General features: G+C 37.6%; 1 protein-coding gene across 1 annotated transcript in view; it reads right to left on the bottom strand.

Moving 5' to 3' along the window:
* Nucleotides 1-21,176, bottom strand: part of LOC142149622 (uncharacterized) — a 276,122-nt gene that overhangs the window by 101,594 nt on the left and 153,352 nt on the right. Inside the window, 2 exon segments of the mRNA XM_075204945.1 lie at nucleotides 6,326-6,872; nucleotides 19,312-19,447. Of these exon segments, the coding sequence (XP_075061046.1) occupies nucleotides 6,326-6,872; nucleotides 19,312-19,447 (683 nt within the window).

The raw sequence follows: 21,176 nt of genomic DNA, 5'->3' as shown, positions 1-21,176 counted from the left end.
GTTGAGGAGTCAGGAGAGGGCAGGAAGACGAAGACAGGGAGAAATGTCCGATTCTCCCATGACGAAAATTGTGTTCTGTTGCACCACATAGTTCCCTGCTATGAGGTCATCCTAGGGAACCTGGCAGCCCGGACTCCTCTAAGGCGGCGTCACCAACTGTGGGGGAGAGTGTGCGATGCTGTGAACGCGGTGGGCCCACTAAAGAGGACAGTGGCGCACTGCCGCAAGCGCTTCTCTGATATCAAGAGGAGGCTTAAAGAGAAGATGGCCCAGGAAAGGAGGTCCACAAGACGCACGGGTGGTGGCCCCCCTCTAGGCATTGAATACACCAGTTATGAGGAGGAGCTGCGGCAGATAATGCCCCGTGAAATTGTGGAGGGAATTAATGTGCAAGACACAGATTCACCCTCGTTTGCCCAAGGAGTTGGTGAGTTATTTGTCCTTTTTACGATAACAATATTAAAAGTTTTTTTTTTTCTTAAAAGTGCCTTTATTATTTTAAAAGTGCCATTTTTATTTTAAACATGTTTTTTTTTAAAAAAATGTGTTTTTTTTATTAAAAGTGCCTTTTTTAGACAATCAGTATGTACAGGGTAAAAAATTGTTTTTGAACTGTTTTTAAATTTGCAAACACATTTTTTCCCCAAAAAAATTATTTGTAAATTGCTTTTTGCTGCAAATACATTGTATGCTTTGTCTAATACATCCAGATTCGCCAGGACGCCAGTTTACTCCCAGTCCAAGGTCTACACCTCCACCTTCAGCAAGAGATTCTGGCTCTGAAGAGCAAGCAGGTGCGTGTTCTCTGTTTGGGGGAGAAATAATGGACTTGGATGTTTTTGTGTACAAATGTTGGAGTCCATGTTATATTTAGTGATTTTTATATGGTTTGCAATGAGAACATAGGGCTAGATTTACTAAACTGAGGGTTTGGAAACCTAGAGATGTTGCCTATAGCAACCTATCAGATTTTAAAAATAATTTATTTATTGCGTTCTTCAAAATGTCTGCTAAAATCTGATTGTTATATGATATGATTGCTATAGGCAACATCGTCACATTTTCAAACTCGCAGTTTAGTCTATATCCCCCATCATGTACTACACAGAGGGAGACCTAAAATAGTATTCGCTTACCCCAAAGCACGGTCTTGCAGCATTTTGATACAAACACCCTCAATGTTAGCATTAAAAATTATTGACATTTTGATCCCATCACTGTAACGCATAGGCAAAATGAGATTTTACTCCGAAAACATATGAGTAGCATCCTTCATCAGGTCGCAGAGGACAACTAATCTTGAAGGTAGACATTGGTAACCATTCTTTAGTTGTTAAATGTTTTTTTATTTGGGTACATTGACCAGAATGCAATTTACAAACATGTTATTTCCTATATACTTACCTTGGTTATTTCACCACAGGAACCTCAGCATCTCTGCAAGGCCAGCGCCAGTCTGCGCAGATGTCACCTACTGATGACCCACAAGGAGACACAGTCATCACTTTAGAGATGGTAGATGTCCCCGTGTCTACGCGCCAGGAACAAGCCCTCCGGAACAGTCATCCGAGCAACAAGCTGCAGCTCCTCAGATGGATACAGGGCGAGAAATGGCCCAATCCGTAGCTAATTTTCAGGTACAGCAGTGTCAGTTTATGGACAGCCAAACTCGGCACATGTCCCAAATTGCGGGCCAGTTGAGGCGGATACACCGCTCCAATAGCCAAATCCCTGCTGGAATAAACCGTCTGGCAAACGCTTTGGAGCAAACCAATGTGCAGCTGGCCCAAATGACTGGGGCTGTGGACGCCTTGCATTCCTCCGTTCGCGAGGGTAATGCAAATGTTATCCGGCTGGCAGGCCAACTACAGCAGGAACTCATTGCCCGCTTGCCGGCTTCTTTTTCATCGGCCTCCACCAGTACTGCTAGTACGCCAAGCAGATCGGCACATAGTACTCCTCCAAGGAGAGGTGCTTGCACCAGGGGTGGGCGAGGGAGAGTAAAGAGTGGGGCAAAACATAGTGATATGCCAGGGAAAAGGCGGCGCTAGGGCAAAAATTGTATTATTGGGTAATGTTTTGTTATGTATGTGTAAGCGTTATACTTTTTCTTTTATTGTGTTGTAATGCAATAAATGCAGTTATATTTCATTGGTATCAGTCTTTCTTTTCTGCACATTAAACAAGAGTATACTGTTTTCTTTAAAACGATGCACTAATTTCACGTACACATTGACCTCTGACTGTCCCTTTCCAGGGATTTTCACAATTACAACATCCGGAGTACACACTATCCTCTGTTTAAAGGGTCCAATTTTATTAAAAAATTCTATAAAAAAAAACATTGCACTGACATAAAAAAAAACAACAATATATGTTTTTTATAGTATGCACTTACATTTAAAGTAGTTTGTAATAAGACGGTCTCAAATCTGCCTCCCCCTCTGTGCTCTGCACATCACCAAATGGGACACGGGCCCTACTTGTTCACTGTCTACTGCAATAATCGGTGGGGTAAGTTGATGTAAAGCTAGATTATGTATCAGACAGCAAGCCAGGATAATATCAGACACCTTTACAGGTGCATACATAAGCACCCCACCAAATTTATCTAGGAACCTGGTTTACAAGAGTACAAACATTGGTACTACGTCCACATCAGCCAAAGATTCCAGATTCAAACGCACTTTAAATGCACGTGGAGTGGCCGGTCTGCGCATGGTCCGCGGAACAGATGACAACTGTTGTACATCCTCCTCCAGGCGCCTTTCTGCCTCCATCAGGTAAAAAGCTGCAAACATACACTGTCCAGAATGCATCACATTCCCCGCAAAAGCCATTCTCCAAAAAACCCACCCCCGATTAACTGCTGGCCGCTAGACTGTCACTGACTGTGATTTATTCAGGCAGAAACACCTTTTTGATCTTGTAACTTTTGGATTGCATTACCATTAAAGTAAGGGTTACCCATGTAATGACATATTGTGCATCCTGATTTTGAAAAAACAACAGTATTTTTGAGGATTTGTTGCAACTGGAAAACCAAAAAAAAAACCTTTACATCAGTAAATAGGATGCAATAATACTGGGTGGATAAAAAACAAAAAAAAAAACTACCCTCAAATTACATGACAGTTTGCCCATTTCCCATATACAATCCTAAAGGAGGAAACTTTGCACAAAATGGCTCTTTCTCTTATGTTGAAAATGGCTAAATACCTCTAACAGCACACTGAGCAATCTCGCCGCTCACAAGCAGCGCTTTCATTTTGGTCTATTGAATGGCGGTTTTCCGGCGGCTTTATAAACCCCCTAATAGTAAATCCGGCTGTTTGTATGTTGAACATTGTTGAAACCGTCATGGCGCTTTATACAGAGGCGGGTTTGGAAACATAATTTCTGGCCGTTTGGACGGCGGGTTTAGCCTTAGTAAATCCGGTGATGGCTAAACCGCCGCCACATCCGCCGAAAGTCGGCGGGTTTACAAACACGCCTGATAGTAAATCTAGCCCAGGGTCTTACTGCCAATAATTATTAGCTCAGTATAAGAAAATATACATCAAATTATTATTTATTTTTTAGGTGCGATAAAAGGTCTGCTGCACCGTACTTGACATATACAGTCAGCATTGATCTTTAGCCCATTACATAATACATATTAAATGAAAAAAATATAAAGACCTGACATATTGAATAAACAAACACAAACAGATAACAGGGTAATGTAGATAAAATTATTTACAAGACAGGAAGTGAGTTATTGTAATGTCCAATGTGCAGTAAGCCTGAACTCAAGAGAACAGGGCTAAGGAAGCATGCCAAGAGGTAGCGAGACTGATGGAATAGTAGAAAGAGTACACAAGGAAAGAAATCCCTCCACATGAGAAATTACGTCCTAAAGGAAGAAGGAAGAAATAAATAGGGTGGTTCCGAGTGGGAAAATGGAGATGGTAGACAATAAATGGGAGTTAGAAGGAGGGCTGATAGGCTTCAATGAACAAATTAGTCTTAAGGGCATGTTTAAAGCTTTGGAGAGTAGAGATTAATCTAATAGGACATGGGAGATCATTTCACAACTGGGGAGCAGCCCAGGTGAAGTCCTGGAGGCAGCAGTAGGAAGAGGTATTCAGTGAAGTAGTGAGGTGGCAGTCACTGGCAGAGCAGCCACAAGTATCGGATGAGAGATTTGTATTTTAGGAGTTTAAAATTTAATTCTGTAGGCTTCAATGAATCAATGTAGGGACTGGCGGAGAGGGCGTGAAGCAGCATTGAGGGTAAATTTAAGAGGGGGAAGGTTGGAGTTGGATAGGCCAGAGTGAAAAAGGCTATAGTAATCAAGGCAAGAGATTACAAGGAAGCGAATATGAGTTTTGATGGCTCCCATGTGAGAAAGACCTGGATCTTGGATATATTCCAGAGGTGGAAGAAGCAGGATTTTGAGAGTGAAAGTATGTGAGGTTTGAAGTAAAGAGAAGAGTTGAGGATGATCCCTAGGCAGCAGATTTCAGGGACAGAAAGGAGGGTAGTGTTATTAACAGAAAGAGAGAGGGGGGGCAAGGGTGTCCTGGAGGGGAGGGGATTATTTCGGTCTAAAAATATAAAGTTTAAGAAAGCACTGGGATAGTCAAGATGAGATGACCATGTGACAGCAGGAGACACAACAGATACTCTGAGAAGCAGACAAGTCTACATCTGAGGGTATTTTATTAAGGCAGCATCAAGAAAATAATCAGCCTTGGAAATGTCAAATTTAGAAAAATAAATTGGATCCCTTTTCACCCAATCTTTCCCTTGACCTATTTTTTTTAAAAAAAAAAGCAACATCCTATTTTTAAAATTCACACAATACAGTAAAAAGTTCCAGTTTTCAGTCAAAGCTAACAGAAGGCACAGGGAAATGTCCGCTAAAATGTCTGTATAACCGCTCTGTATGACTTAGTGGGATGTAGCAGCCTAACAGTCCGTGATAGTGATTTGAGGTAGTGACGAAGTCTATTATTCTGAGTCACAATAGGGAATAGCTCCGTGTCTCACAGTCTGGCATATCATCTCACATGGCCGGTTAAACCAAATATGGAAAGAACAGACTGACAGAACCAGAATTCCTGCTCAGCCTTCCAATGAAGTAGCACACTCTCAGACAGTATGCACCCTAGCTTTATACCCTGCTTTAGTAATATTCACTGTAGTGAACTCTATGGTGCCAATATATTCTGGGCTGACTTGGGGCTATACTTTTCTTATCTGTACCAAGTTAATAGGGCTCAGTGAGAACATAATCAAATTGCCTTCCAACCCAAACAATCTGGAAAGCTTGTTAAGTCCCATTGATTAAACAATAAGCCCACATTATCTATGGCTCCCAACTGCCTAATTTTCAGAAACCACTAGGTAGACAATATGCAAACATAAACATTGAATTGCACGGAGTTAACTAGATAACTAACTTTATAACACAATAGCCGTACTATGTTCCTTAAGAACAGAAGCATACAATCTTGCGTGTGTACGCCATGTTACGTTACTGCGCAGTTCATGTATATTTTGCAGTTATATGCAGAAGGAAGGAATTATATTTGATACCAATTGTATTTTGTGGCTCTCCATAGGGGCCACCCTTCTTTGCCCACAGAGAGCAGACCCATTTTAGAGATCAGTGACACCAAGGAGTGCAGCCAGAACAATTAAGACCACTGTGTATGTGCAAACAAAAGAAAATATAGTCCAGCGCTCTAAAGAAATAATATGAAGATCACTATGTGTAGGCATGAACATAAATAGAAGAAAAAGAAAAAACAACCAATAGGGCGCTAACGGGATTACTTCCTTAGGGAGCTTCACCAACCGCAGCTACAACAATATGCAGAAACTGTTACTGCTAAAAAGGTCAAAACTTAGAATAAAAATAAAAGAAGAGCACTGTTTGAAATAAAAAAATTAGTATAAAATCCAATCCATTGATTTTATTAATATATAACAATTTTAAATAATATAAAATAGTCATACATATCTAATAACACAATATATAGATCCTAGTGTAGGCAAGTGACATTTTCTAAAGGCAAATTGCAAAATACAGACATCCAAACTCACTAAAGATATTCAATTAGCTCACATTAGATCAGTCTCTTTGGGGGGTGGTTTCATCAACCTCTGATGAAACCGCCCGAAAGAGGCGACGAAACGAGTCAGAAATATACTAGTTGGTAAGTGTATTAATTTTTCGAGCTCATCAATCACTAACGCTCACTGTGGTCTTTACATTCAGACCATTTAAATGGTTTCTGTCCTGTGTGAGTCATCTGATGTTTTAGAAGAGTTGACCTGAGTAAAACATTTACTACACTCAGAACATTTAAATGGTTTCTCTCCTGTGTGGATCATCTCATGTACAACAAGATTTGACTTGTGGAAAAAACACTGGCTACATTCAGAGCATTTAAATGGTTTCTCTCCTGTGTGAGTCATCTGATGTTTTAGAAGAGTTGATCTCTGAGTAAAACATTTAATACACTCAGAACATTTAAATGGTTTCTCTCCTGTGTGAATCCTCTGATGTTCGACCAGCTTTGATTTCACATTAAAGCACTTGCTACACTCAGAACATTTAAATGGTGTCTCTCCTGTGTGAGTCAACTGATGTCTTACAAGAACTGACTTCTGGTTAAAACACTTGCTACACTCAGAACATTTAAATGGTTTCTCTCCTGTGTGAATCCTCTGATGTACAATAAGCTTTGATTTCTGGGTATAACATTTGCTACACTCAGAGCAATTAAATGGTTTGTCTCCTGTGTGAGTCCTCTGATGTGTAATCAGTTTTGACTTACATGAAAATGTTTTCTCACATTCAGAGCACAGATAGGGATTCTCTCCTTTTAGATTCATCATGTGTTTGACAACAAATTAGTTGTAGAGAGTTTCTCCCATTCAGAAATGAAGTTAGCTGCTATAAAGAAGAATTGATCACTGTAGTATATATGACTTGTAGGTGAATTTTTTGGAACACAGAGATGTTCAGAGAACAAGGACCTTCCCAAGATGTCTTCTGTTATTAATGGCAATCCTGCTAATTAATTCACCTGTAAGCAAAAATAATGTTAACATTTAGCAGCCTAATCATTACATTAATGAAACTACTGGAACAATTGTAATGTTATATTGGATACGGAATACAAAAATGTTTTTTACACTAACAACTATGAATCAGGCATTGACCATTGTTTTTATTTTTGTGTACAGCGATACAGAAACATACATGCTTAAATGAAAACTGTGAAGGCCTATCTGTACTAAATACACTCCCCACAGACTCACTAGTATTTAACAATTTACATCTTTAGATGTAGGTGTTTTTCCAGTGAATAAAATTCACAACAAGTACACTAAAGAAGAACAAGTGTTAAAAATTAGACACTCTGGAGTAATGTAATATATAGTCAGTAAATCATGCAGCAGCAACATAAAGGGGGGTAGTACCCAGTACTAGAAAGGTGATTCTAATAAAGTGACCACTGAGTGCATATCTATATATATATTCACAAGAATAAACTTTGTGGCACTAACTGATTACCCAATATTAAGTGATAGACAAATACAAATCAAATAAATTAACACCATACAGGAGGCTGCTCTTTCCTTAGACACCTGTTCCAGGTATATATCTACAAAGCATCACACACAAAAGCACCAAACAGTGTAGTGTTATCAAACAAATTTAAATAAACAATGATGTGCTCTAATCAATATCCGTATACCAAAAGAAATTAGATATAAATCTTATCTGAGATATCTGTTGTCTTCTTCAATTATTTGGCTAAAGAATATATTCTAAAAAGTTCTACTTACAAAAAAGATAGCGAATATCTTAGCACAGATTTTGACGCTTTTCATTGTGTGATTCTAATACATACAGTATTTATGATACATACATATCATTTTTTATTGATATAATTATTGCCACACAAAATTCATTATCATATATACAATAATTGGCTCATGAGAATATTTGGACCTTAATCTTAATTGTTCAACCAAATTTAGTTTATACGATTATGGGAGAATACACTTATAACAATACTATATCTACAACATAATATCTCCAAATATTTGTGTATATATCAGTATATTCTTATGTATATTATAATTACCTTACTCTAAAGATTTCTACTTCTCTCTCTTTCCTTCCAGATCATTCTTACTGTTCCATCCTTCCAGCTCTCCAGCCACCAACTCACTAACACTGGGCTGATACTGCCTATTTATAGTCATTCCTCCCCATCTATGTTCAATAGTTCCCGGGATAACCAAAATATATTCTCACACTGTTTGTCTCAGGTCTCTCATGTTTATCTCATTGATATGTAAATGAGGTATAAACATTCCCACTTACAACAAAGGAAAATTCTAATTAGACCTTGGCAGGTGGCAACATCTCACATTCTAATTAGATCAGCGCAGTCTGACATCCTGTTATGTCAACAAATGGACCTATTGTTTAGGATTCATCTATTATCTAGACAGGGAGTGTGAGCAGAAAGGTATGTTCTGACTATCAATAGTAACACTAACATAACTAAAATGAATTGCTAAGAATAAACCATCACAAAATATATAAATAAATTAATTTGTTATGGTAGATTATTAATGATATTCATCTAAATTCAGTCAGAATGATAGAAATCACAGAACCTAATTTAAAACAATCAAATTAATTTTACAGAATAGAAAACTCCTTTTCACTTGTTAAAAAGCAGGTGATAGCACCCTCAGGAACATGATTCAAATATTGATGTATGCAATGATTAGAATAAGCCGTTAGGATAATATATCAGATAAGTTAATATCAGCCGAGTTCAGAGAACAGACTTGAACAGGTAACTTAGCAATGTCAATCATTCATAGAATGGAAGATTGTAAGGAGACAGTCAGTATAAAGGTGATTAACGTTGAGATCTAAAACCCTTCAATTACCAGTATTTTGGCTTAAAATGACAGGGAAAAATCTTCTCACAATACATATTGAATTTCTCAGACCTTATGTCCCTCCAAGTACCGTGAGCTGACACAGCTCAAATACTGAAAGCAGAGATCTACTTCTGAGAATAATGTGACCAATCCTTATGGAGACTGTAGTAAGAACCTTGACATGTTTCTGTGCTGTTGGACTTTCATCAGAAGGATGAATCCAGGTGACACAGTCTCAGTATTTATATGTGATGTATTCAATCACAACTGATCACTAATCACCTGTACAAACGGAAAGACGAATGTCTAATACTTTAAGTATTGCCAAAAGGCTCAATGATATTTCATATATAAAACTGAAAACATATATTAAACATGCATTAAAAGATCATATATATATATAAATATATATATATATATATATAAATGTATGTATGTTTTTTTTTATATATATATATATATATATATATGTGTATGTATTTTTATATATATATATATATATATATATATATATAAGCACATAGATAGGGCGCCAAAATGGTGTAGTATTGTTTGTGTTAACAGTACTGAGAGATACATATATATGAAAATATTAAAGGAAGTTCACTATCATTTATAGGTGGACGTGACAGTCTCACAAAAGATATAGTGCAAATGGGAACATATATGGCAAATCGTGAGCAGAGAGTTCATGCAATCCCAAGGATATCCTTTCCAATACGGCAAATGTGTACCAAATAAACAATCTTTAGCGCTTATCTGTATAATGAGCAATTTCTCCAAACATCCCATGATAACTCCGATAATGGCACTTCTTGTATAGCTGTGATCTCTATAGATGCTGCTGAGACATCTCAGCAGTACACAGAATAGGTAGAAAGAAAAACCATCATAGTGTAACACTGTAAATTCAGCAGATTTATTGCACTGAAAATAAGTATCACACTTACATAAGGACAAGTATAAAATGCTTATCTGGGTTTCTTTGTGACATCCATCAGCGAATGGTAACTTCTGTCTGGTTCAGCTGTTACATCCAAGAGAAGCTAAGTCACAGTGTCAGCTCCAGATCAAGAAACAAAGAATAAATAGTCCCACAATAGAATCGCTAGTGCTCAACGCGTTTTGTCTGTGTATTTCTCAGACATTAGATGGTGCATGATCAAATACAGCGGGTGAAATAAGTATTGAGCACATCAACATTTTTCTCAGTAATTATATATTTAATGGGGCTATTGTAATGAAATTTACACCACATGTCAGCAGCAACCCTTGCAATCCACACATGCAAAGAAATCAAACCATTGATGTCCATAAATTAAGATTTCAGCAATAATGTAAAATGACACAGGGAAAAAGTATTGAAGACATGAAGAAAGGGAGGTGCAAAAAGGCATGGAAAGTCAAGACACCAACTGTAATCTATTAGTAATTAGAAAGCAATCCTGCCAGCTGGTTCAGCCAAAACTGATGACCTATAAAAAGGTGTCTCATTACGAAGGTGTCACACAAGAAACATCTCATGATGGGTAAAAGCAAAGAGCTCTCTCAATACATTTGCTACCTTATTGTTGCAAAACATACTGATGGCATTGGTTACAGATGGATCTCTAAACTGCTGAATGTTCCAGTGAGCACTATTGGGGTCATAATCCGGAAGTGGACAGAACATCATTCATCATAAACCAGCCACTACCAGGTGCACCTCGCAAGATTTCTGACAGAGGAATGAAAAAAATTATCAGAAGGGTTCTCCAAGAACCAAGGAGCACTTGTGGAGAGCTTCAGAAAGACCTGGAATTAGCAGGAACAATTGTTTCAAAGAAAACAATAAGTAATGCACTCAACCGCCATGGTCTGTATGCACGCTCACCATGCAAGACTCCTTTGCTGAAGAAAAAACATGTTGAAGCTTGGTTTAAAGTTTGCTGCACAACATTTGGAAAAGCCTGTGAAATACTAGGAGAATATAGTGTGGTCAGATGAGAGCAAAATTGAACTCTTTGGATGCCGTAATACACACCATGATTGGCGGAGCAATGGCGCTGCACATCACCCCATAAACACCATACCAACAGTGAAGTTTGGAGGTGGGAACATCGTGGTGTGGGGCTGTTTTTCTGCACACGGTACTGGCATACTACATGTGGTTGAAGGAAGGATGAATGGAAAAATGTACCTAGACATTCTTGATAAAAATCTCCTGTCATTTACCAGGATGGCAGCAGATTTGTAATCTGTAATGTTTTGTCATTAATAACTATATTATTAAAAGGTCACATCAATTACATCTTTTTTTTCTGTGCGTTGTTTTGGAACTTGATATTCCACATATGTATGGGATGTATCCCGCAGTGTATTGTCTGTTAGAGCAGAGCGCACATAGACCCGTATTCATCAACACACGTATCTTTACATCCGCTCCTTGTTGTATATGGATGTGCGCATACCCGATGGACGTCTGTTTTTAAAAAAACGCACATTAGATTACATTACCCTAACACTTACCTTTCATGACAATCGGCATTGACGCTTTAAAAGTGGTGATATCTCGGGCGCCATTCTAAATGATGTCAAAACACCCTGCCGGCATTACTGGTGGTCGTGTTTTCTCATCAGACTGTCGGGGACTTCTTTTGTCATTATGAAGGTCCGTCTGCATTTATTAACTGTCGGGCAAGTAGGTTTTGTTAATTCTTTTGTCGTTCTACTCACTGTCGTAAACAATGTTACATGGGTGAGAATGATAAATACTAGGGGGTAACTGGAAATATTGAAGACACAGAGACCAGATTGAACAGTCACAGGGAAATTCTTATTGTTTGGTAACCAATTTATTTGCAGAGTCACTTTTGTGTAATGCTGAATATGGATACTTGATGTTTTCTCTGTCTCATGCATTGAAAATGAAAATATACCCCAAGGTCGTTGTACTGTACACTGTATATGTTATATTTTACCTGACCTGTATTTGTTATAGTCATGATAAAGCTAAAAGTCAGAAATTAATTATGTCACCTGGATTTCCTGCAAAACACTGGGCTCACTTAGAAAATAATAAGGAAAACACTAGTACAGAGAGCCTCATGTTCTTCTATTGTCGAAGTCGTATAATTGGATGAACGAAAGTATATTGGTTAATATTGTTTTGCCGTGCGATTGCGATCCGTACGGCACGTAACGCGTGGCATGGTGCGATCGCACGGTAAAATATGCACGCACGCACACGCACTATAACATTTAGTTTCATATATATATTTATAGATTACATTCCAAAGTGATTTATGAGCAGACAGTATTTGGTTTATTATTAGTTTATATACTATGATTATATGTACACTTTAGTGTTATCTAAGGTTCAGGTTATGGGAAATGTGTCATGTCTGATATCATACTAATCCCCTATTCATCAGCAGCTGTCCGGTTCCATCGCCGAAGAGTTCGCATATTGCATACTCTAGTTATTGATGTTATGGAATAAATAGCCAAATTGATATCAGAATGTGAAATGCTAATTAACTCATTGTAACTGGAGCACATCCCCTGGAGAGACGACCCCCACCTTTGGATTCCTTAGCCTGAACTAGCCTATGACCTGTTTTCCCTTAAACCACCCTTGTCTGGACCTATAGAAGCAAGCTACGTCATCTCTATTGTTCACTGTGTAACACTGACTGTATATATAATCATAGCTGCACCCCCAAAAGCCTCAGTCTTTACTGATCACAGTATTCAAGGGTGAATCACTGTTCACTGGTGCCCGTGGTTAGCGCAGCGCATCGCTGCGGTATGTATGTATCTTTTTGGTATTGGCTGTACTGTACTGTTGATTATATTATAATAATACATTGAACTGTTAACTTTTTACATCTGCTAAAATAAATCACTTTGTGCATTAGAAACACAATACAATCGCCTATGTACTGCTTATTTGAAAACTATAGAATTACTTTAATACTATCTTTGCCCCTAAACCATGTCATCTATCAGGTATTCTGAGCTGTTCTCTGTTAGTGACGTGTGATGGCGGGTTTTTTGAAAAAAGCACCTGTATCATGGCCTTTTACTATTAGCTACTTTCAAAGTCAGGAGATTTGACATTACAAGCCCTATATAAATCACTTGCCTGCCACTTTTTCTTTGATAGGGTTTTGAGGAGAAAAGAGATAGGAGCTTGGAGGATTTAGGATTGTGAGAGTTGTTTTTGAGCGGTCTCGTGCTGCGATTTCTGATTAGAGTGTAAGTAGTCCTGTGTTCTTTTACAGTATTGTGCCTTTATTTTCTGATTTAATTTCTGTCTTGTATTTATTGTATTTGTCTAGTCCTTTGTCTCTGTTACTTGTGTGTGAGTGTGTTGTGAGTGTTTCAGTAGTTAGTCTACTTTGTCCTTAGTGTTTGTCAGTACTCTGTGTTACTTGTTTTTTGTATATTACTGGACATTATGGCCAGAGATAGGAGGAGGGCAGAGGAAGAGGAGAGGAAGATGGAGCTGGAGGGGACAGAGGAAGGTGAGGAAGGGTTAGAGGAGGCAGGAAAGAGCAGGAAGACCAAGTCATGTAGGAATGTGAGATTTTCTCATGACTAGAATTGTCTGTTAGTGCACAATATTGTTCCCTGCTATTAAATAATTTTAGGGAACCTGGCAGCCCGTGCGAGGCCGTGAACGCGGTGCGGCCATTAAAACGGTCAGTGGCTCACTGCTGCAAAAGATTTTCAGATATAAAGAGGAGACTTAAAGAAAAAATGGCTGAGGAAAGAAAGTCTGCAAGACGAGCAAGTGGTGGACCCCCACTTTGTGTGGAATACACTACATATGAGGAGAAGCTTCAGGAGATACTGCCCCGGGAAATTGTAGAGGGGTCAATGTGCAGGATACAGATGCACCTTCATTTGGCCAACCAGCTGGTGAGTTATTTGCAATTTGTACTCTAACAGATATGCAAGTACACATGACTTTTTATAAAAATTTATTTGTTTTTTCCAAAAACATTTTTCAAATATACTGTATATATTTCAAATGATTATTGCTGCAAATACATTATATGCTTTATCTAATACATCCAGATTCGCCTGTAAGAGACTCCGCTCCGAATCCAAGGTCTACTCCTCCACCTTCTGTGAGGGATTCTGTCCCTGAAGAACAAGCAGGTGCGTGTAGTCTGTTTGGGGGAGAAACAATGGTGCTAGATGTTTTTATGTGCAAATGTTGGTGTACATGTTATATATCTTGATTTTTATATGGTTTGCAATGAAAACATCATGTACTACACAGAGGGAGAGCTAAAATAGTAATAGCTTACCCAAGAGCACTGCCTTGCAGTATTTTGCTGCCAGCACCATCATATTTGTGTATTCAAATAATTTGCTTTTCTATCCCCCTCATCCAAACATAGTCCAAATGTAGCAACACTACAGAACTCCTGTGATGCCTTATAAATAAAGGATAATAATTTTAGAACCAGAGTGGCCATGAAAGGGCATAAATGGCAAATCTAACAGAGCGAAGAACCCATAAGTGAAGCATATGAAAGCAACCAAAAGTAGCTGACAACCCTCATATAATGTGAAGAGTGTCATTATGACATAAATGTGAGTGACCACTAGAGGGTGCAGCTAGAGGATTGTGGCACAATGGAAGCATAATACTTTTATATAAGACATATAAAGCCAAGGTGACTACTAATATCCATATTACAGGTAAATTGTACAGCGACGATTAAAAGTCTCAAAATTCAAAGATTATTTTATGAGGTCAGTAAATATGCCTTGTTGGAATTTGATGAATCTAAGTTTCTGCAACGTTCTGTTATCTAAGCTTGTTGACTCACAAGGAGTAAGCTTGGACTGCTTTATCATAGAAGTGCTACTGTGTATTTTTAATGTTAACGTTTGTTAAAAATAGGTCAGGAAAAGGACTGGATGAACAGTGATCCAATTTGGTTCCCTAAATTTGACATTTTTAAGGTTGAAATTGTTCTAGGGCATTGATGCTGTCCTTGTGAGAGACCTCAAATGTAGCTTTGTGCAATTTTTAAGAGTATCTCTGGTGGTAAGAACCGATTGTCATGATAAACTCTTCCCCTCCAAACATCTCTGACCACATCAAGAGATAGACCTCAGCTCAACCACAGTGCTCTACTTCTGATCTTCCCCTCTCTCCCGCTCTTTAAACCTTTTTCCACTCCCATCTCTAAGACTTCTCCCAATCTGCTTCCAACCAATGAAATTCCTTTCAAAACGCATCTCTTCAAGCTTGTCTACTATACTCCCTCCTAGACCATCATGTCCACTCCAACTATTTCCTCTGTCGACCTCATCCACTCATGTCCTATCTGCATCGACTGTCTGTCATTACTCCCTCTCTCTAGAATGTAAGCTATCATGGGCAGAGTCCTCTATTCCGTAAACCTCATGTCTGTCAGTCTCATATGACTCTGATATGGCAAAGTCTTCTGTTGTTTGTTCACTCACACACATATAACTCATACTTGTATCCATACTAGCCTTATGCCAGCTCATGAGTATCCATGTACATGTTGTTATACTTAATTGTATTTATGTATATGTTAATATGTTTATTATATTCATGTTTGTCATATCTGTAATATGTGTGTTATATTTGTAAGCTGATTGTCCAGCGTTATGGAATCTGTGGTGAACTATATATAAACAATGATGATGAAGATGAGGAATGTCGTCAGAAGTATTAAAATGAAATAAGTCTGTGATGGAGGCTTCAATATCGAGAGCTAAAGATCAAATTAGAAGCAGTGATTAATCCAACCGCATTCAGTATTGTTGTGGGACGTTAATGAAATGAAATTATAAGAAAATCCGCCATAATGTGTCCATAAAATGGGAATGATCTATGGGAAGGTTGTCCATAATGGGCATTGCTATATGGGAGTGGTGGGTACAGAATAGTTATTATTTATTTAAAATTTTTTCATGCAAATAATGCAGCTCAAGTAGGACAGTAATTTTATGCGATGCCCTGGAGGTGGTCTGACGGTATTGGAGCTGATGGATATGTATATATATATATATATATATATATATATATATATATATTAATATATATTTTATGTACGTATTGTCGCTAACCAATAACGATTGCCGAGTCTCGATTTGTGTTTCCAACGCACAAAGATTTATTCGCAAAAGGTAGTATAATATGTTCAAGCGAAGTGATAATAAATACAGCCGTTACTTATCGCAGGCGCTCTGGATCCAGTGCAGTCATTCAATCCTGAAGTCTGGGGACAAGATGTCTGAACACTGGATGAGAAGCTGCTGCTTATATGCACACAGAATTACAGTAATACAATGGAGATGGTATAGCTTGCTTCTATTGGTCCAGGTTTCAGGAAGGTCTCAGGGGTCGTCATCATTGGCTACTTCATACTAAAGAATCCAAAGGAGGGGGTCATCTCTCCAGGGGGTATACTCTGCTCTTCCCGCCAAGATTCCTTAGTCTTAAGTAGTTCATAATTCCCTATCATTCATAACTCGTGTATGCACTCTGCGATTCCTTCGCAGAGTGAACCAAACAGTAAAAAATGTTAAAAGGTTTATTATGATACCACATATGATATGATTCCTTCAACCTGTTCCATATATTTCACTAATGTGCATATAACATATAATATATAACATAAATACTACAATATTCCGACATTACTGACTATGTGTTGCAACTACCATTAATGTGTACTATTTTACAAGTATGCGTGTTTGTGCGAATGTATGGTAAAAGACCAATTACTGTTGCTGCCACGTGTAGTAGCTGCGTACGCCCTTCCACGCCGTAGCGTGCCCATGTACGCCGTAGCGTACCGTACGCATCTTTTCAGACAAAGACAACCAAGTTTGCTCGACATTAATTGAAAGGGCTTTATCCAATTTGCTGACTTCGACAATATATATAATGGATAGATGTGTGTTAAGTTTACTTCATTAGCCACACTTACACTGTGAGTTGTTGTCCCTCTGGATGACAGGAGACAAGGAAAGACAGCAGCTAGCAGGGAATACTAGGTATGTTTTCTTTTACTCAGCAATTGCTGATTGTCAGTAAGACCCTGTGCCTGATTCATCAAGTCATGCAAGCTGAGAGCAATATGCGCTTTAATGTAAAACACCCAGTAATTAGTTCTGCAGATTCCAGAGTTCAACATTTAAACAATCTGAAAGACCTATTCAATTTATGTCACCTGTTAATAATATAGGCATTAATGATAAAAATGTTTTTAAAAAAGTGTATTTTTATTTTTTTCCCCAAATGAAATTCATTTATTATATGTTTTTAATGTCTACTGAACATAAAATACATTTTTACAGTTCCTCCTGATTACAAACACATGTTATATCATGCATATGAGACTTTCATCACTAGTAATCAGGACTTAAACTAGTCCTGTAGCTGGAGCAAGAGATACAGTTGAAAATCAAGTACCTGAGAAATTCCCAGAGCTTGAATCTGATGTGGCTCCGTGCGCTCGTGTTTGACACCCCTTACTGTACATAGAATAAGGAGCAAACTCCTTCCCTGCCCGTTCACTCCCAGAAATCGTAACCTGTAGAAAGTGTCTTTGCGTATGAAGATGAATTGAACATTGCTGCTTTTAGTTGTGAATGGTCCGGTTCTGGGAATGTGCAGATTAAATTTGCGGTTTATACGCAAAAAATCAGCATTTATGTTCCTTGATGAATCAGACCCTGTGTTTATATTTCAGTTTAGGGGAAAGAACACATAGCTAATACATTTGCTGTATGTTATCAATGTGTTCTTTGCTGTGTTTTCATTATTGGTTGTCATATTGTCAGCATGGATGACCACCTAATTATCACCCCTGGTTCCACCATCTAAAATGCAGCAGAGTGTACAGTAGTCTATACTACTGAATATAGATATTAGATCCACGATCAAAAACATAATCTACACATTTATCAATGTAAGATGTTATTAAACATCAGGGGCTAGATTTACTAAGCTGCGGGTTTGAAAAAGTGAGGATGTTGCCTATAGCAACCAATCAGATTCTAGCTGTCATTTTGTAGAAAGTACTAAATAAATGAATGCTAGAATCTGATTGGTTGCTATAGGCAACATCCCCACTTTTTCAAACCCGCAGCTTAGTCAATCTAGCCCCAATTGTGATAGAAACAGCTGCCAGTAACATAAATGGTAATTACAGATATTGTGTGATCATGGTCCTTCAGTCTATATACAGGTCAGTGCTGTCTGATTTGGATCACTATAAAGTATAAAAGAAATACTTATTTAAGACCTTTACAAGTAATCTGGAATGTCTATAAATTCAGTCTATATATAGGTCAGTGCTGTCTGATGACAATGACTATAGAGTATAAAAAAATACAATTGATGGTACCTTGGGAAACAATGTGTCCTCAGTTGGACTTATTTAATAACATGGTGTGAAGAACAAGGATGTGCTGTAACCCATAGCAACCTGATATCAGCTATTAACAGTCCGATGTCATAAAACCAGCGAATGTGATGATCTGATTGGTTGTTATGGGATACAGCAACCAGTATTTTACATTTAACATTTACTAAACAACCCTTTCTGAGTATATAGTTGTCATAACAGACATAGAAAAGACAGTAATAGAATGGTATGAGAGAAAGATTATGGAGATTATGAAAGATTATGTTATATATAACATAGACCAAGAGGGAAACATGTAATGTGAAACAGGGCAGTGTACAGGGTTATTGTAGAAATGTTCAGTACTTATAGCTCTGTCTGTCATAGAAGTAATCACAGTACTGAGAAGAGCTGCTGGAACTCTCTACTAGTTAGAAACTTCTTTCTTATACTAGTCATAGCACCTGCATGAGCAGAACAGCAGTATATTACAGAGCTCAGCAAGGGCTGCCACATCGTCATTGTCTACCACTAGTAGTATAGAGCTCTAGCTCATATTAGGAAATCCATGCCAGGTGAAAAGATGTCCCCAAGTCCAATAACCAGACTGCTCTAGTCTTTTATGGTTTATATCCTGTGTGAATCTTCTGATGTCTAACAAGACTTGATTTTTGGGTGAAACATTTGCTACATTCAGAGCATTTAAATGGTTTCTCTCCTGCGTGAATCATGTGATGTACAATAAGCTTTGATTTCAAGGTAAAACATTTGCTACAAGCAGAGCATTTAAATGGTTTCTCTCCTGTGTGAGTCCTCTGATGTACGATAAGCTTTGATTTCTGGGTAAAACATTTGCTACACTCAGAGCAATTAAATGGTTTCTCTCCTGTGTGAATCATCTGATGTCTTACAAGAGTTGACTTCCGGGTAAAACATTCGCTACATTCAGAACACTTAAATTGTTTCTCTCCTGTGTGAATCATCTGATGTTGTACAAGATTTGCCCTGTGGCTAAAACACTTGCTACATTCAGAGCATTTAAATGGTTTCTCTCCTGTGTGAATCCTGTGATGGACAATAAGCTTTGACTTAAATGAAAATGTTTTGTCACATTCAGAGCACAGATAGGGCTTCTCTCCTATTAGATCCATCATGTGTTTTACAACAAATTAGTTGTAGATAGTTTCTCCTTTTCAAATTTGAAGTTAGCTACTGTAAGAATTGATCACTGTAGTATAGATGACTTGTAGATGAGTTTTTGGAACACTCAGATGCTCAGAGAACAAGGACCTTTCCAGTATGTCTTCTGTTATTAATGGGAATCCTGCTCATTAATTCACCTGTAAGCAAAAAGAGTGTTAAGATTTAGCAGCCTAATCATTACATTAATGAAACTACTTGAACAATAGTAACGTTATATTGGATACGGAATACAAACATGTTTTATACACTAATAATTATGACTCAGACATTAATCATTGTTTTTATTTTTGTGCACAGTGATACAGAAACATATATACTTAAATTAAATCTGTGAAGGTTTATCTGTACTAAATAGACTCACCACAGACTCACTATTATTTAACAGTTTACATCTTTAGATGTAGGTGTTTCACAACAAGTACACTAAAGAAGTAAAAGTATTAAAAATTCAAATTATACACTCTGTAGTAATGTAATATATAGTCAGTAAATCATGCATCAGCAACCTAAAGGGGGGTCCTGCCCAGTACTAGAAATGTGTATCTAATAATGTGACCACTGAGTACATATCTATATATCTTCACAAGAATAAACTTTGTGGCGCTGACTGATTACAAAATAATAATAATAAACAAATAAAAATAAAATAAAATAACACCATACAGGAGGCTGCTCTTTCCTTAGACACCTGCTCCAGGTATATCTACAAAGTATCACACAAGCAAAAGCACCAAACAATGTAGTGTTATCAAACAATTTTAAATAAACAGTGATGTGCTCTAATCAATATGTGTTGTCTTCTTCAAACAATTCGCTGAAAGTTCTCTTCAAAAAAGTTTTATTCATACAAAAGAGGTTTTTCTATATCTAGCTACACCAGAACCATAGGGGAAAGCAGATACATATAATGTACAATGTATCATCAGGATATATAAAGTTCAACACATGTTTTCCCAGCTTTGTCTTGCAATAACACTTTTACTAATAGATAATACAAAGTACAGAATTTACAATGCACAGTAGTGAATGCTAATAATTGTAATTCTGTAAATATCAGTATATTCTTATGTATAATATAATTACCTTACTCTGAAGATTTCTCCTTCTATCTCTTTCCCTCCTGATCATTCTTACTGTTCCATCCTTCCAGCTCTCCAGCCACCAACTCACTAACACTGGGCTGATACTGCCTATTTATAGTCATTCCTCCCCATCTCTCTTCAATAGTTCCCGGGATGACCAGAAGGTTCTCAGACTGTTTGTCTCCAGGTCTCTCATGTAAATCTCACTGATATGTAAATGAGGTATAAACATTCCTACTTACTACAAAGGAAAATTCTAATTAGACCTTGGCAGGTGGTAAAATCTCGCATTTTAATTAGATCAGCGCAGTCTGACATCCTGTTATGTCAACAAATGGACCTATTGTTTAGGATTAATCTATTATCTAGACAGAGAGTGTGAACAGAAAGGTATGTTCTGAATATCAATAGTAACACTAACATCAATATTATTCATTGTTAAAAATAAACCATAACAAAATATATAAGTAAATTAATTTGTAAAGGCAGATTATTAATGATATTCATCTAGATTAAACTAGAATTATATATA

This window comes from Mixophyes fleayi, chromosome 4, assembly GCF_038048845.1.
Source record: "Mixophyes fleayi isolate aMixFle1 chromosome 4, aMixFle1.hap1, whole genome shotgun sequence".
NCBI classification, from domain to species: Eukaryota; Metazoa; Chordata; class Amphibia; order Anura; family Limnodynastidae; genus Mixophyes; species Mixophyes fleayi.
Note: the sequence above shows the minus strand (reverse complement) of the source record. Positions and strands in the feature narration are given on the sequence as shown.